This window comes from Schistocerca americana, chromosome X, assembly GCF_021461395.2.
Source record: "Schistocerca americana isolate TAMUIC-IGC-003095 chromosome X, iqSchAmer2.1, whole genome shotgun sequence".
Taxonomy (NCBI): domain Eukaryota; kingdom Metazoa; phylum Arthropoda; class Insecta; order Orthoptera; family Acrididae; genus Schistocerca; species Schistocerca americana.
Window position 1 is genome coordinate 755463394 of NC_060130.1, and position 19330 is coordinate 755482723.

Genomic DNA, 19330 nt, shown 5'->3' on the forward strand with positions numbered 1-19330 from the left:
ACATTTTTCCCTATAAGAGTTTGTTTGGTTTAACTATCATGGACTGATAAATGACAGGTCACTATACTCCTGAAAGGGGTAGCACAGTCAAAGGTAGGTGTAAAAAGACGTTTGAAAACTGTGAAGTTAGAAGTAGGAAGCATGACCATTTATGAGTCTAATATCAAGCACAGAAAGAACGAAAATGAAACACAAACCAGCAGCCAAGTAAGAGAGGGTCACCCAAGATACTGTAGTTGACAGAAAAAGACAGTAAAAGTTCTGTGTGTGGTGAAGTTGACACCTAGATGATAACTAAACTACTGCCCATTACAACTGCTACACCAAGAAGAAATGCAGATGATAAACGGGTATTCATTGGACAAATATATTAGACTAGAACTAACATGTGATTACATTTTCACGCAATTTGGGTGCATAGATCCTGAGAAATCAGTACCCAAAACAACCACCTCTGGCCGTAATAACGGCCTTGATATGCCTGGGCATTGAGTCAAACAAGAGCTTGGATGGTGTGTACAGGTACAGCTGCCCATGCAGCTTCAACATGATACCACAGTTCATCACGAGTAGTGACTGGCGTATTGTGACGAGCCAGTTGCTCGGCCACCATTGACCAGACGTTTTCAATTGGTGAGAGATCTGGAGAACGTGCTGGTCAGGGCGGCAGTTGAACATTTTCTATATCCAGAAAGGCCCGTACAGGACCTGCAACATGCGGTCATGCATTAGCCTGCTGAAATGTAGGGTTTCACAGGGATCAAATGAAGGGTAGAGTCACGGGTCATAACACATCTGAAATGTAACATCCACTGTTCAAAGTGCCGTCAATGCGAACAAGAGGTGACCGAGACGTGTAACCAATGGCACCCCATACCATCACGCCGGGTGATACGCCAGTACGGCGATGACAAATACACGGTTCCAACATGCATTCACCGCGATGTCGCCAAACATGAATACGACCATCATCATGCTGTAAACAGAACCTGGATTCATCTGAAAAAATGACGTTTTGCCATTCGTGCACCCAGGTCGTTGTTGAGTACACCATCGCAGGCGCTTCTGTCTGTGATGCAGCATCAAGGGTAACCGTAGCCATGGTCTCTGAGCTGATAGTCCATGCTGCTGCAAACGTCGTCGAACTGTTCGTGCAGATGGTTGTCGTCTTGCAAACTTCCCCATCTGTTGACTCAGGGATCGAGACGTGGCTGCACGATCTGTTATAGCCATGCGGATAAGATGCCTGTCGTCTCGACTGCTAGTGATACGAGGCCATTGGGATCCAGCATGGCATTCCGTATTACCCTCCTGAACCCACCAATTCTATATTCTGTTAACAGTCATTGGATCTCAACCAATGAGAGCAGCAATGTCGCCATACGATAAACCGCAATCACGATAGGCTACAATCAGACCTTTATCAAAGTCGGAAACGTGATGGTACGCAATTCTCCTCCTTACATGAGGCATCACAACAATGTTTCACCAGGCAACGCTGGTCAACTGCTGTTTGTGTATGAGAAATCGGTTGGAAACTTTCCTCAAGTCAGCACGTTGTAGGTGTCGCCACCAGCACCAACCTTGTGTGAATGCTCTGAAAAGCTAATCATTTGCATATCACAGCATCTTCTTCCTGTCAGTTAAATTTTGCATCTGTAGCACGTCATCTTCGTGGTGTAGCAATTTTAATGGCCAGTAGTGTATTATGTTGCAAAGCTTTCTGTGTAACGTAACTGTTTTCAGTAACATTCACTTGCTATTTGGCAGTGATATCGACAGTTTATTTCTCCTTGCTACTGCTGGCTTTCCCATGACCTCATTCCTTCCCTTTAGACAGATAAAGGAAACACTAGTTCCGCAAGTTAGGGTCTTATGAGTATTTGCGTAAGTCTGTGGTGCCGCTTGGTAAGTAAAATTATTTCCTGCCCCTTTTTGACAAAATACATTTATGGACTATTCTTCCAACTGAGATTTCTATGGTTCTGAACACACACAACATCTGTGTGACACGGTAACAGTCAAGAACACTGCTAACTCCTTTTTTGCAATGGGCATGTATTACAACCCACAATGTTCAATCTAATGGTGGTACACACATATCCCCACAAGGCAATACCAGGAGAGAAAAACAATTGATGAAACTCTATCAGTTATAAAAAAATGGTAGACAATAAAAAGGACTGCAACACAGAACCATACAGTTAATGTGACAAGTAACAACAATACTTCATCAGTGTATCAAGCAACACGTTTATTTCACTGTGACTACTAAATGTTTCTATTACACAATTGTTTATGAAAACAGAAAAGGAAATATTTGCATGAAGTGGCAATACAAGTATGCCAAGTGTTATGTGACGGTCACAATGTAGTAGCTTGTGTTTGTGATTTTAAGGAGTTTGCAAAGGATAGTTCAGGCAGAATGTAAATAATTTAGGATTACATGAGAAGACATATGAAGTCACTGACACTGACACACACACACACACACACACACACACACACACACACACACACACAAAAACTGTGCAGCTATATTGTGTCTGTTGAACAACACTGAAACTGCAGTTTGGCAGCCAGACTAGGGTGAGGGTTTGTGTCACATGGAATGGGTACCGAGGGGGAAAATGTGTCAGGAAGCAGAAGCAGGAGTCAGGGGGGCAGGGGGGGCGGGGGGGGGGGGGAGAAGGGGGAATAGTAGCTGACAATTCAGAGGGAAGCAACAAGTGTGTAGAGTGTAGGGTAAGAAATGTGGGGGAGAGAGGCAACAGGTGGCTGGGATAGGAACACGACACACAGACACCAGAGCTGGTGAGTTTGTGTAACGCACAAGGACAATGATTTGGAAGAGTGGATTAAACGGGGGTGCCAGCACAGAGGAATGGCAGACTGCTGAGTAAAGGGTGTGAGAACAGCAGATTAGCAGAGATCAAGACCAGGATTATTACGGGAATGAAAGACATGTTGCAACAATAACTCCTATCTACATAGTTCAGAAAAGGTGGTGCTGAGGGTAAGCATTTAGATGGCAAGGTTTGTGAAGCAGCCATTGAACTTTATCATGTTCCGCCACTGGGTGGCCAACTTCATTCTTGGTAACAGTTGGGTGGTGACTGATGGACAGCTGGTTGGTGGTCATGCCATGTAAAATGCTGAGCAGAAATTGCAGCAGAGCTGTCCTCTGATGGAACAGGATAAGTTTATGACAAGACTAGAGTAGGATGTACTGGGTGGGTGAAATGGGCGGGTCTTCAACGGGGTTGGGCTCCTGTGGCAACGGGTTGGGAGTGGAATTGGCATGGTGATGGACCAAGATGTTGTTTAGGTTGGGTGGGCAGTGGAACATCACTTTAAGAGGATAGGAAAGGTTATGGGTACACCAAGCTGTTACTGAACACTACTACTCCTATGTCCTTCTGACTCCAAACCCTCTACTTCATTTCTTATACATTCAAGCAATTATATCCTCACACACAACTACTTTTCCTTCGAGGGGATGGCATATAAACAAACCTGTGGCAGACCCATGGCCACTAACATGGTGCCATCAATGCCAATCTGCTTAAGGGTCATCTAGAGGATACCTACCTAGCCTCCCTCCCAAAACACCAAACCCATTGTCTGGATCATTTTATTGATATCTTCATGATCTGGATTCAGGGCCAAGACATCCTATTCTCATTCCTCCACAGCCTCACTACCTTTCCTCCCATCTGCTTCACCTGGTACTACTACTTAGCCCAACATGCGACCTTCCTGTACACTGACCTCCACCTCCCTGATAGCTCCATTCATACATCTGTCCACATCAAGTCAAGTAACATCAACAATAGCAGCATTTTGACACTTGTCATCCCTTCCACACCAAAAAATAACTTGACTACCCGTGGATGGCATATCTGCAGTGATTACAATTCTCTTGCCCAGTATGCTGGAGGTCTCACAAAGGCAGTCACAGACAGATACATATAGCACACTAACAGAGGAAGCAGCTACTCTGGTAGCAGAGTACTTGTGGAGTTGACATGGTAGTTTTCAGGCTAAGCGATAGTTTGAAGTCCTATGACACACTCACCAGCTGAAAAACAGAGAGTGCAATCACATCATGTACAAAGCAGTAAAAACACTTTAGATCTCACGATTTTAGCATCTGTAACAAAGAATCTGAATTTACTGCCTTCCACGAAAATTGTAACACTCAAATTATACTTGGAACTGAGAGCTGGATGACACCAGAAGTGTATCATGGTCGAAGCTGACTCACAATGAAGTTTTCTGGACATGAGTAACTAGCCTAAGTGAATTCAAATTAATCATCAGATGATTTAACTGAAATCTCAATTCTGATATAATTATTGTAGAATCATTCAAAGAAAGTCTATACCCAGTAGTGCAGAAGAACCCTGATTATGAAATGATAGTTGGAGTCAATTTTAACCTACCAAATATAGACTGAGATGCCTATGGATTCATTGCAGGAGGCATAGACAGTCTAGCAAAATTGTTCTCAACACTTTCTCCAAGAACTGTTTAGATTAACTATTTTGACAACCCGTGCACAATGGAACTACACTCCTGGAAATTGAAATAAGAACACCGTGAATTCATTGTCCCAGGAAGGGGAAACTTTATTGACACATTCCTGGGGTCAGATACATTACATGATCACACTGACAGAACCACAGGCACATAGACACAGGCAACAGAGCATGCACAACGTCGGCACTAGTACAGTGTATATCCACCTTTCGCAGCAATGCAGGCTGCTATTCTCCCATGGAGACGATCGTACAGATGCTGGATGTAGTCCTGTGGAACGGCTTGCCATGCCATTTCCACCTGGCGCCTCAGTTGGACCAGCGTTCGTGCTGGACGTGCAGACCGCGTGAGACGACGCTTCATCCAGTCCCAAACATGCTCAATGGGGGACAGATCCGGAGATCTTGCTGGCCAGGGTAGTTGACTTACACCTTCTAGAGCACGTTGGGTGGCACGGGATACATGCGGACGTGCATTGTCCTGTTGGAACAGCAAGTTCCCTTGCCGGTCTAGGAATGGTAGAACGATGGGTTCGATGACGGTTTGGATGTACCGTGCACTATTCAGAGTCCCCTCGACGATCACCAGTGGTGTACGGCCAGTGTAAGAGATCGCTCCCACACCATGATGCCGGGTGTTGGCCCTGTGTGCCTCGGTCGTATGCAGTCCTGATTGTGGCGCTCACCTGCACGGCGCCAAACACGCATACGACCATCATTGGCACCAAGGCAGAAGCGACTCTCATCGCTGAAGACGACACGTCTCCATTCGTCCCTCCATTCACGCCTGTCGCGACACCACTGGAAGCGGGCTGCACGATGTTGGGGCGTGAGCGGAAGACGGCCTAACGGTGTGCGGGACCGTAGCCCAGCTTCATGGAGACGGTTGCGAATGGTCCTCGCCGATACCCCAGGAGCAACAGTGTCCCTAATTTGCTGGGAAGTGGCGGTGCGGTCCCCTACGGCACTGCGTAGGATCCTACGGTCTTGGCGTACATCCGTGCGTCGCTGCAGTCCAGTCCCAGGTCGACGGGCACGTGCACCTTCCGCCGACCACTGGCGACAACATCGATGTACTGTGGAGACCTCACGCCCCACGTGTAAAGCAATTCGGCGGTACGTCCACCCGGCCTCCCGCATGCCCACTATACGCCCTCGCTCAAAGTCCGTCAACTGCACATACGGTTCACGTCCACGCTGTCGCGGCATGCTACCAGTGTTAAAGACTGCGATGGAGCTCCGTATGCCACGGCAAACTGGCTGACACTGACGGCGGCGGTGCACAAATGCTGCGCAGCTAGCGCCATTCGACGGCCAACACCGCGGTTCCTGGTGTGTCCGCTGTGCCGTGCGTGTGATCATTGCTTGTACAGCCCTCTCGCAGTGTCCGGAGCAAGTATGGTGGGTCTGCACACCGGTGTCAATGTGTTCTTTTTTCCATTTCCAGGAGTGTATTTTCAGTCTTGTAGCCACAAAAAGACCTAATGTTACAGACAGTGACAATACACAGGGGGAACATTAACAAAACTGACTAACTGCAGGAACAGATTCCTGACTGGAAAGGGAGGAAAAAGGTTAACATGAACATGGGTTTGGAACTGCATCATTGCCATGGTAGATGGCACTGACAAATGACAGTTCCTCTGACCATGTACCATGTGTTCCTTGGGTGTTGCAGGCTGTCCAGTTGACATAATGTACTATAAGTAGCAGAACAGTCCAGTATTCATGATGGAAACAAGCCAAGATGGTTGTGTATGGCCAAGCACATGAAAATGGTCGAAAGGCAGCACAGCTATATCAAAGGAAAAACTACAGTATATATGCTTCCATAAAAGCCTTTATTTCTCTTCTCTAGTCTTTGCAGTCCTTGCACAAGATGTGCGATGGTGACAATAGAATTGTCCTGCAGTCTCTTACAAATGAGAGTTCTCCAAACTTTTTCAATAGAGGTATGCAAAAAGAATGTCTTCTTCCCTTCGGAAAGTTCTGTTTGGGCTCACAGAGCATTTTCATAATACTCACGTGTGGATCAAACCTAATGGTAACAAATCCAGCAGCATGCATCTGAATTGCTTTTATGCCTTCCTTTAATGTGACCTTTTGAGGATCGCAAACACTAGGGCAGTATTCAAGAAAGGATCTCCTTTGTAGATGAGCTACACTTCCTTAGAATTATCCCAATAAACTGAAATTTTTAGCATTTGCCTTCCCTAAAACCAACCTCACGTGTTCGTTGCATGTCACATCACATTCCAGTGTTACATCTAGATATTTGATTAATGTGACTGTGCCAAGCAACACACCACTAATACTGTATTTAAACATCACAGGAGCTTTTTTTCCTACTCATCTGCATCAGCTTAAATTTTTGCACATTTAGAGCAAGCTGTCATTAATCAAAACACACAAAAATTGTGTCAAAGTCATCCTGTGTCCTACAGTCACTCAACATTGACACTTTCCCTTACACTACAGCATTATCAGCAAACGGTCATAGACTGCTGCACACCTTATGCAACAGATCATTTGGGTGTCATTCAGAACAAGAGCAGCAGTCCTGTCACACGTTTTTGGGGCACTCCTGATGACCTCTTTGTTTTTGTTGCACATTTGCCATCCAGCACAACAATTTATTGGGTTCTGTTAGATAAAATATCTTCAAGCCAGTCATATACGCGAGGACCCTTTTCTGTATGCTCAAATGTTTGTTTACAGAATGCAATGCAGCACTGTGTCAGATGCGTTCCAGATATCTAGGAATACGGAATCTGCTTGTTGCCCTTCATTCATGGTTCACAGGATGTTGTGCGAGAAAGGGGCTAGCAGAGTTTCACAGTAACTATGCTTTCTTGCGTGAATGTGCTTTCTAAATCCTTTCTGATATTTGGACAGAAGCTTTTCTCTCTCAGGGAAATTTGTTATATTGGAACTTAGGATATACTAAAGAATTCCGCAGCAAACTGTTGTAAATGGTACTGATCTTTAATTCTGTGGATTTATTTTCTGACCCTTCTTACCTTCCCTTTTTTCCTGTCACTTCGGACTTCACACTGGGCAAGAGATTCACGCGAAATCAAGCTAAGTAAGAGGCCAATGACAAAGAGTACTCACTATAGAAATGAGTTGGAACTCCATCTGGATCTGGCAGCTTATTTGTTTTCAACTCTTCCCATTGCTTGTCGGTGTCAGGGATGTCTATTTCTACGTCCTTATTATGGGAGTTTATCTCATGCTCTAACAATTGTACGACACCAGCCACATCACACATTTCCAATCTTTATGGGTGTTTGTGTGATCATGGGTCTTTTCAGACAGCTGAACATGGAGGGAGGTGGTGGACTGTGCATACCCCAGATTTGGAGGATCTGGTTCTACATGATTTTGAGATGAAACCTAGTACAAGTTCTACACAACTGGCCCACCAACACGGTGCAAGTCAAAGTACGATTATGTGTATCCTGTGCGACAGCCGTGGGTGCAATGCAGCTCTATACTGCGTTCCAGGACGATGGTGCATGCACACCGTCCATTTCCAGGCACATGTTAATAGGAATTTTTTTCCTCCATTTCCAATCAGGAATCCACCCTACAGGTTGTCAGTTTTATTAACATTCACCTTGTGGACACAAGGATTAGTGACCACTATGTCATCATGACCATAATGGTTATTAAAATTAATGAACCCATCACGAAGGATAGAAGAGTTTTTATAATGGAAACAGCAGATAAGCAGTTGTTAGCATTCTACTTTAACAAGGAATGGACATCAATCAGGTCAAATATGATGGACATAGGGAAATGATGGTGGCAGGGGTAAAACACAGGGAGTGAAAGGCTATTTACAATTTGTACAGAAACCAGATGGGAGTTATATGAGTCGAGGGGCATGACAGGGAAGCAGTGGTTGGGAAGGGAGTGAGACAGCCTATCCCTCATGCTATTCAATCTGCATACTGAGCAAGCAGTAAAGGAAACAAAAGAAAATCCAGAGTAGGAATTAAAATCCATGGAGAAGACATAAAAACTTTGAGGTTCGCCAATGACATTGTAATTCTGTCAGAGACCGCAAAGGACCTGGAAGAGCAGCTGAACGGAATGGACAGTGTCTTGAATGGAGAATATAAGATGAACATCAACAAAAGCACAAGGATAATGGACTGTAGTCGATTAAATCAGGTGATGCTGCGGAAATTAGATTAGGGAATGAGACACTTAAAAGTAGTAAATGAGTTTTGCTATTTGGGGAGCAAAATAACTGATGATGGTCGAAGTAGAGAGGATATAAAATGTAGACTGGCAATGGCAAGGAAAGCGTTTCTGAAGAAGAGAAATTTGTTAACATCGAGTATAGATTTAAGTGTCAGGAAGTCTTTCTGAAAGTATTTGTATGGAGTGTAGCCACATATGGAAGTAAAACGTGGATGATGAATAGTTCAGAGGAGAAGAGAATAGAAGCTTTCGAAATGTGGTGCTACAGAAGAATGCTGAAGATTAGATGGGTAGATCACATAACTAATGAGAAGGTATTGAATAGAATTGGAGAGAAGAGAAATTTGTGGCGCGTCTTGACCAGAAGAAGGGATCGGTTGGTAGGGCATATTCTGAGGCATCAAGGGATCACCAGTTTAGTATTGGAGGGCAGCGTGGAGGGTAAAAATCGTAGAGGGAGACCAAGGAATAAATACACTAAACACATTCAGAAGGATGTAGGTTGCAATAAGTACTGGGAGATGAAGCTTGCACAGGATAGAGTAGCATGGAGAGCTGCATCAAACCAGTCTCTGGACTGAAGACCACAACAACAACAGGGAAATGATAAAGCAAATTCAAAACTGATAGTAATTATGCTCTTTAGAAGTATATGCCAATTAAGTGGATTAAGGACTGAAAAGACCCACTGTGTTTTAATGACAAAATCTCAAAAAAAGGTGAGAAAACAATTCAAAAAATAACACAGTAATTTCAACAGGCAAAATTTAACAGAAATTAGTACGTCTACAAAAAGATTAATGCGCGAAGCACAGAACAACTTCCACCATCGTTTATTAGTGAAAGATCTTGCCAAGACTCGTGGTCCTACAGCAAACAGTTATGTAGGTCAAAGGCTTCTATTCAGTCTGGTATGGCAACAGAAGGCAGCAAACGGAAGGCGAAGTTTTAAAGTTTCATGTTTAAAAGATCATTCATGCATGAGGGTCATACAAATGTAGAATTGTTAGAGCATCAGCTAAACTCACATATTAAAGATGTAGAAATAAACATTTTTGATACTGAAAAGCAATGGAAAGAGTTGAAAACAAATAAACTGCCAGATCCAGATGGAGTTCCAATTCAGTTCTATAGTCATTACCCTTTGTCATTGGCCTCTTACTTAGCTCGATTTAGCATGAATCTCTTGCCCAGTGCGAAGCGACAGGAAAAAAGTGAAGGCAAGAAGGGTCAGAAAACTAATCCACAGAATTATAGATCAGTATCATTTACCAACAGTTTGCTGAGGAATTCTGGAGTATGTCCTAAGTTCCAATATAATATATTTCCCTGAGAGAGAAAAGCTTCTGTCCAAATATCAGAAAGGATTTAAAAAGCACACTCACGCAAGAAAGCATAGTTGCTGTGGAACTCTGCTAGCCCCTTTCTCGCACAACATCCTGTGAATCATGACTGAAGGGCAACAAGCAGATTCCGTATTCCTAGATATCTGGAACGCATCCGACACATTGCTCCATTGCATACTGTTAACAAACATCTGAGCACACAGAACAGGTTCTCGCATATGTGAGTGGCTTGAAGATATTTTATCTAACAGAACCCAATAAATTGTTGTGCTGGATGGCAAATGTGCAGCAAAAACAAAGAGATCATCAGGAATGCTCAAAAAAAATGTGACAGGACCGCTGCTCTGGTTCTTGATGACACCCAAATGAACTGTCGCATAAGGTGTGCATTAATCTATGACTGTTTGCTGATAATGCTGTAGGGTAAGGGAAAATGTCATTGTTGAGTGACTATAGGAGGACACAGGATGACTTTGACACAATTTTTGTGTGTTTTGATTAATGACAGCATGCTCTAGATGGGCAAAAATTTAAGCTGATGCAGATGAGTAGGAAAAAAAATCCTGTGATGTTTAAATACAGTATTAGTGGTGTGTTGCTTGGCACATTCACATTAATTAAACATATAGGTGTAACATTGGAATGTGACATGACATGCAACGAACACGTGAGGTTGGTTGCAGGGAAGGCAAATGCTAAAAATTTCAGTTTATTGAGATAATTCTGAGGAAGTGTAGCTAATCTACAAAGGAGATCCTTTCTTGAGTACTGCCCTAGTGTTTGCGATCCTCAAAAGGTCACATTAAAGGAAGGCATCAAAGCAATTCAGATGCATGCTGCTGGATTCGTTACTGAAAGGTTTGATCCACACGTGAGTGTTATGAAAATGCCCTGTGGACCCAAACAGAAATATCTGAAGGGAAGAAGACATTCTTTTTGCATAGCTCTATGGAAAAAGCTTGTAGAACTCTCATTTGTAAGAGACTGCAAGACAATTCTATTGCCACCGTCACACATCTTGTGCATGGTCTGCAAAGACTAGAGAAGAGAAATAAAGGCTTGTATGGAAGCATATATACTGTCTTTTTTCCTTTGCTCCATTTGTGAGTGAAACAGGAACAGGAATTACTAGCAGTGGTACATGGTACCCTTCCCAATGCATCATATGATGGCTTGCTATAGTATATACAGGGGTGGACATAATTAGGGAAACACCAAAAACACAACACGTTACCATGGCTAATACCAAGTAGAAAACCTGTTGGCACTTAAATCAGCTCCCAGTCATCTCACACTGGATAAATACAGGTTCTGTGTTGTTTTCAAGGGAGTATTACACCACTATTCTCCCAAGTTCAGGTAATGACAATGGAGGTAGAAAGCAAACACACATCACTCTCTTTGAAGTCGACCACAAAGGCTTAATAATACTGAGATCAGGTGACTGTGGTGGGAAGTGGAGCTGCAACAATTTATCTTAAAGCTCAAAAAACCAGTCCTGGACAATGAAAGCTGTGAGAACAGGAGCCCTGATTTCTCTTCTCAGCATCACCATTGTGGAACAAACACTGTACCACAGGGTGGACCAGAAAAGCCAAAATGGTCACCTAATCCCTGGTAGTAAGGTGGCCATGCCAAGTAACCATTGACTATCATGATATGGCTGCCCAAATCATCACTGAAGCCCTGCCATGTTTCACTCTTGGAATGTAAACCCACTCAGAAGTTCAAATCTATGTAACAAGACTCATCCGACCAAATGACTTTCTTCCATTGCCCTGCTTCAGCACCATGTTTTCCTGTTATGAACATTTGCATCACTGAGTGGTTCTGGAATTCCCTGCTTACAGAATTTCTTTTGTGTTTTTTTGGTGCTGACAGGGTTAGCGAGTGTGACATTCTGTTCTGCAGTGTCTGCTGCTGTCATCCTCATTTTTCATCACAGTCCTCTTCAATGACCATCTGGCACAATCACTCAACACACTCCATGTTGTGACTTAGAAGATGATGTTTTTCTGCTTCCATGTACGCAGTATGAACCTTCAATACTGCGCCTTTTGAAACACCAAACACTTTGCGGATCTTAGTTATGGAAACACTCAAAACCAACAATTTGCCTACATTCTAATTCAGTTAGCTCCAACATAATGCACTCAAAACTACATAGAACATTGACCTCACCACAACCGACACTTGCAACACATTGAGTACACTGCACAGGTGTTGTTCGTGGTCAAATACAACAACACAACCTGCAGACTTGGCTAAAATCTGCATTTACTTTCGAGCACGCATTTCTCATGCTGCTTCCGTATTTTTGTCCAACCCCTGTAAATGTCGAAGTAGATATACTGGGGAAAAAAGGGAAGGAAAAATGTTTTATGAAATGATTTGTCAAAAAGTAAGAAATAAAACAGATTACAGAAACATTTGATCCACCTTTGAATCATGCTCGAAATCATGTACAGCATATAAGGTGCTTATTGGTAATTTGAATTGCATTATTTAACTCATAATCTTAGAATTTTTCAAGAATACTAGAGGATATTTGCTGTAGTACACATCATTCAAGGGTGTGTCAAAGTTCCTCTAACCCCTTTTATTTTTCACTTGTAGACAAATCATTTTAAAAACATTTCACTTTTTTTCAATTTCTTTCTAAATTTCAAGTTTTGTTCTGAAAGCATTAAATATAATTTATTTTTATATTGATCAATGTTCTATTATTTTTAATTATCCTGATTACTTTCAAGCACTTAAATATCTTCTTTGCAAAATCAGACCTCATGATGGTCAAATTGGTATCCCATTTGCCCCTTTTCCACTCTTCATTTAGCTATGAAAATTCTATTGTTTAATTTCTAGGGAGTCTTGCTTTTTCTCCACTCAATCATTTGATGAAAGAATCATTAAGTAAGATTGTTGGCAGCATAATTCAATGTCTAGTACACATACATGCAGAGCATTTCCTCCTCCTGCATCTTATGTATTATTTTCTCACACTTGTATACATGGGAAGCTGCTTCAATGAAGACTGTCAACTTTCTTTTTGCCTATCAATGTCAAGTAGCAGCAGTTTCACATAAACTGACAACTTTCTGGTCGACGAATAAAGTCTCAGCAGAATTTTTGGTATTCCAGAGACACTTTCATTTCAACATGCAGCCTTAGATTTTAACACATTCATGATTCAGTATGCTACAGAAACATCAGTTACTAAACTGCTATTATGGTTATTGCTTGTTCAGTCAATCAAGAGCAGTGCTTTATCTGGTCTCAACCTCTGTTCTGGCACCATCGTCACGACAGCATAATTTAATAAATGCACAAGTAGTAAGGAGGCTAAAAGCTTCAAAGATGCCGTCACCTGGATTGGGGGAGATTATATGTAAGTTATCTTAGAAGTTCAGCAGAACTTCCTGTTAATTTTTATGATCCGTCCTTACATTAAAGACTATCTTATCTGCCCATCTCTTTATGATTTTATGTTTGAAATCCAGATTTTCAACATAAGGCAGTGTGATGGACCATCTAAATTTGGTAAGGAGATGCAATGGACATTTTTTTTAAAAACATGCAGTTTTTTTAAACTTTTTCTTCCATGTACTGCTGACAAAATATGCACACATGGAAAAGAATGTTGTCACAAAATGTTACAGTGTCTAACAGCGAAAGAGCAATACATACTGCATAAATATCCAAAACAGGGTACTTGTTGACATTTAGACTTACCTGGTCTCCAAAGAACATTTCACTATGGGTGGCAGATAATGTCCATCTTTGGTACAGTGACAGGTTAGCAGGGGTTGGCTTTATCAGATAAAAAATCTTCTGACCCTGGGGAAAAAAATAGAAATATGAAACACTATTTCTCCACAAGAATGCATTAGCAAGTTTCAGTCACACGATCATTACTGGTCACTCTTGTTTACAAAAATTACTGTAGCAGCCATTGCATGTATTTTGAAGACCATAATTTTATTGCTTACACTCACGACAGGCTCTTTGATTGGCAATTCACATTAAAACCAATTATTGATTTCAGAGGCAAGACACTTTTGTGTCTGACAGAGTATCAGCAATAAATGAAAGTATGTAGATAGCAATTATTTATTTTGATTTAATGAAATTGTATGGGACATGCCACATTTTGGCATAAATAATATTATTACAGTATTAGATTAAAAGCTCACCAATGGTTCTCTTCGTACCTAGAAATGAATCAGTAAACCTTGTTCTCCAGCGTCAATAAACAGGCGATGAATTTAAATCAGACTGAGAAGGGTCACTGATCTGCTCTTGGGTATTTTTCCTGATACACATTAACAATGGCGCACTAAACTTAACAGACAATTTCTTGTTTCATCTGTATCTGCAGATTAAAAATATGTTATTGTGAAATATTTTGAGTGTAAAGTAAATAACGTAATGAACGAGATTTTGGATACGCACTGCTTCTATCTTTCGGTGAGTCATCGCCTTTATTCATAAATAGGCCTAATTCGTTATGGAAAACACTGTCACTTAAAAAAAGAAGCAGAAGAAGAAAGAAACACACTGTATACAATTTTCTACACACAAATCATGCAAAACTGTCTCCTAGCATATAATCAGTGAAAACAAACATTTTAAATTCCTGAAAGTGAAGATGGATTGCAAGCACACTTAATACACAGTGGAAACACTGTGGCACTATTAAAACACACTTCTGTTACTGAACCTGAAACATGATAGCTTATTTTCATTCCATTATTTCCAATGGTAATATATTCCAGAATAAATCTTTGCCATAATATGGAATACTATTAGCCCAGAAAAGGGCACATGTTCAATTTTGCTGTCAGTCTGTGGAATTGACGTTTCAAGAGTCTGAAAACTCTAACACAGACTCTCAATGAAAATATATCATTTGTAGTTAATAACATGGATTCACTCAAATTTAATATCAGTGACCATAAGAAGAAAACTAACTGGCAATTAGATGGCATTTCCTTCAACTATTGAAGGAAGGAAGGAAGGAACATTAGGATTTGATATTTCGTTCATGCCAGACCTACAGCTTATAGTTAAGTCCCTGGTGACTAGGCAGTAGGCTTCTAAAAAGTTGAAATTAAGTGAGGTGAATCAGTAATTAGACACTGGACTTATATTTTGGAAGATCTGAATTCCATTCCACAGCTGGCCATCACAGTTTACATTGTATGTGTTGTTCTAACTTACTTTTGAAAAATAATGTGAAGGTTTCTACATTATGACCATAATTTGCTGCTCCAACAAAACTACCACACTGTCTCTCAAACAGCATACACCAAAATATTCAGAACAGATGATAAGAGTTTACATATTTAAAAATAGAAGTTTACACAGGGAGTGAAGCAAATTAAATAGACACTAAAGTAATGGGAGTTTTTATCACTGTTATTTATGTTTACCCACCAAAAAAATCCAAATTTCAAAAGCATAGGTTATGCTGGACACTTCTACAAGTCACACCATAACATAATTGTTTGGTGTTAGCAGGAAGCTTATGCTGGATTTCAAATTTCATAGCTACTGACCATAAACAATACAAATGTATTATTCCTCACGAGTTAAGAGTTCATTTTCAGAGAGACAGACTACCATTTACCATTGTAACTGGAGAGAGATAAGCAGCCACAGTACAGAAATTTTTCATCATCAATAACTGAAAAGGGGTGTCTCTCTTCCTGCCTCTAATAGTTTACACTGCCAGGTGTTCATGATGCTTGGAATAAACATTTACTAATGACGATTTCTATAAATGCATTGAGAGAGAAAAGGTAACTATTCCAGTGTTTGTGAATCACGTAAACTACAACTTTTGGAAAAAAAAGAAAGTCACGGAATGGAAAAAAGAAGAGACTGGGATTTAATAGCCTATCAGTGACATGGTGATTCACAAGTCCAGTTCAAACTAGGTTGGAGCAGGAATCCAGCCATGACCTTTTCAGAAGAACCATTCCAGCACTTGCCTCAAGCGATTTTGGATCATAACTGAAAACCTAAACCTGGATGGCTGAATGTGAATTTAAACTTCTATTAAAAATAACATGTTTCTTCAGGGAACAAGCCCTCCCAATTTTTTTCAAGGTACAAGAACAATGAAATGGTATTCAGATCCCTTCCAGATCACACATGGCCACTCATTTATGTGGCTTAGCACATATAAAACCATTTTGTTTCCACAATGGGAAAATATTCTAGTTGCAAATTGCGTTGTTGACAAGAACCAACAGTAGCTGCACACAAGTTTTCTTTAAATACTAACAATTTTTGCTTTGTTCTATTTACATTGAAATATATCATCTACAACTTAAAGATCAGATAGCACAAAAAACTTTCCTTTCGTCTACGATGTTGCAGACACTGAGAAAAGTTCCTTCTCATAAACAACTTTATAATAAAGCATAACATAGCACTCCCATTCCAACACATTGGCACCAAATTTCACAAAAATTATGCCTAACACTAATTTGGATATGTCACACAAGGAACAGGTCACCACAGCTCCTCTTACCCAGATTTCACCCCTTCTTTTGACGCTACTGTGATGGAGGTCAGAATCGCGACACCCAGTGTTGAAATCAAGCGGTTTTCTTGTAGATGCCCACAGAAAATATTTCACAGATCCCACCACTCATAATTGAAATGAAAAGACCTCAGCTCAGAGGGTGGTACAAAGGGTGTCAATGAAACCATCCCTTTCCATTTCTTAGTTAAAAATGCAGGTCACAATGTAATGAGCAACAGGAAGACATTCTTGACAACCTTTGCCTATGCTAACATCCTCAAACGTTACAGTCCTCCTGGAGGGCATTGTGGGGCTGTATGCTCTTTAGACATGATCCCAATCCTTTGGAATGGAGTACGACTACAATTTTTTGCTCTTGTCTAATGGTTGGAACCACTAGGGACCATTCAAAACCATTTGACGAAATTTGAACACAATCCAAAGCAGTGAAGGGTCCTTACCCTTTTTCAGTGCTTCTGTTCCCATGACAGGATCACACCAGTGTGCGTCATTGACACATGAGAATAAAACTGAAAAGGGTCCCTCTAAAAAACCCCAGTTAGGCAAAACCCTTGATGGCATCCACCCACATTTATGGAAACTTTTAAAATGAGAAAACCTGTGAAATACTCCCAGGCAACTGGTCTCAGAAGTGAGTCAAGTTGTTGCCTAACTGCAGGTGCCTTGGGCTATTTCGAAGGTTTTCTCTGTAAAGGCACATTTTTAAAATGCTCAATAAATGTGAGCTAGTGCCACCAAAAGTTTTGCTGAACTTTGAGGTCTTTGAGGGACCCTTGGCCATTTTATTCACGCATGTGTCAATGCTGCACTCCTTCATGATTAAGAGCACTGAGAAAGCGTAAGGCACTTTCACTGCTTTTAATGATGTTCAAATTTTGCTGAATGGTTTTGAACAGTCCGTAGTGGTTCCAACCTGTCACTAGATCAAAAATTATTGTCATACTGCTTTCCAAAAGGGTGATATCATGTTCAATGAGGTTGCAGCCCTGTGATACCCATCGAGAAGGGTTGAATCGTTCAAGAGGTGTCAACAGTGTCAAAAGTTGTCAAGAACATCGTCCTTTCACTCATGACACTGAGAATTATTATTTTTGACTGTGAAATATGTGGGAATTAATGTCGCAAGGAAAAGGTGGTTTCATTGACGCCCACTGTGCCACACTGAAACATTTAAGTTTCGATCCAAGTGAAAGCGTGTCCGAAATGTTTTCCTTGGACACTCACTCATAAGAAAACAACAGGATTTAAACACTGGGCATCACAGTTGTGACTTCCATCGTAGAGGTGCCAAAAGAAGGGGGTGAAATGTGGGTAAGAGGGACCGTGACAATCTTTGTACCATGTGATACGTCCATGTTGGCATTGGGCAGAAATGTGAAATTTGTTGCCAATGTGACATCATTAGCCCACTTTACATGCCACATGAATTTTTGAGCTGTGGCCTTTTTTCTGCATATGTAGACATCTTGCTGTTCGAAGCATTGTCGAGTCTCAGGGTTTAGAACTCTTTGTTCTAGGCATAAGCTACAAATGGGCAGCAATGGTGTAGTTAGATAACATTACTTCATTATTTCCACCACAAACCTATTGGCTGCCAGCCTGCTGTCATTTCCAAGGCCAATGGTGCTCAATTCCCTCATTTTAATAAGGCAGTTTGGTGCAAAGTTGTAGGAGGCAAATGTCCAGTTTCTTAAAATAGCCTTAAAGTCATAGATAATGAATGTGCCATAGGGTATGCCCAAGTAGCAAAATTTTTATTTGCACTGTTCAACAAGACTTTTGCAAATACGTAAGATTCAAATTGTTAGTGAAGGAGTATGATGAATAATAATACTGCTTCAACTACCAAATGTGTGTGTGCATCCCTTTATAGTTTGCACATGAAGTCTGTACTTGATTCAGCCACTAAGGGGCCACCTGGCCTGCTAATACGACAGCAGCTGACTTGCACAGCCTGACGGCTGCGCCCCCTGTTAGAACTAATTACTACATAGGCTGGAGAGCAAGGCTCCGCCAGCCACTTGTGTGTTATCTGTTGTATGTACCTTATCTCTCACGTTTTTATGCTTTTTTGTGTAATAAAGTTACAGTGTTCTTGGGTTACTACAAATACTGTATTCACATGTGGATCAATGGCTCAGTGGTTAAGTGCCAAACTACAGAGCCAAAGGTCTAGGGTTCAATCCTAAGATTTTTATCTTCACTTAACATTTCTTTCATCTCTGGCTGGTTGGTGGTTAGTGTTTAACGTCCCGTCGACAACGAGGTCATTAGAGATGGAGTGCAAGCTCGGGTTAGGGAAGGTTTGGGAAGGAAATCGGCCGTGCCCTTTCAAAGGAACCATCCCGGCATTTGCCTGAATCGATTTAGGGAAATCACGGAAAACCTAAATCAGGATGGCTGGAGACGGGATTGAACCGTCGTCCTCCCGAATGCGAGTCCAGTGTGCTAACCACTGCGCCACCTCGCTCGGTTCATTTCTGGCAATATTCGTCAAGGTGAACTGCAAAGAAGTTTGGAGTCCACATTAAACAGTATGTCTCGCTGTAAGTGGCTGCTAATTTAGTTCAATGTTCTGATGAAGGCAATAACATGTCTCTCCAATAGGACCACACCTAGTAAAGCACGTAGGTGTTCTAATCAACCTTTGGGTTGATAACATCTTTACCTTAGTGTAT

At 41.4% G+C, this 19330-nt stretch overlaps 1 protein-coding gene across 1 annotated transcript in view; it reads right to left on the reverse strand.

The window, feature by feature from the left end:
• The window catches only part of LOC124555710 (lysine-specific demethylase phf2-like), a 177605-nt gene that overhangs the window by 91196 nt on the left and 67079 nt on the right, over nucleotides 1–19330 (reverse strand). The window contains exon 7 of the mRNA XM_047129718.1: nucleotides 13832–13936. Within this exon, the coding sequence (XP_046985674.1) occupies nucleotides 13832–13936 (105 nt within the window). The remainder of the gene's footprint in view (nucleotides 1–13831; nucleotides 13937–19330) is intronic.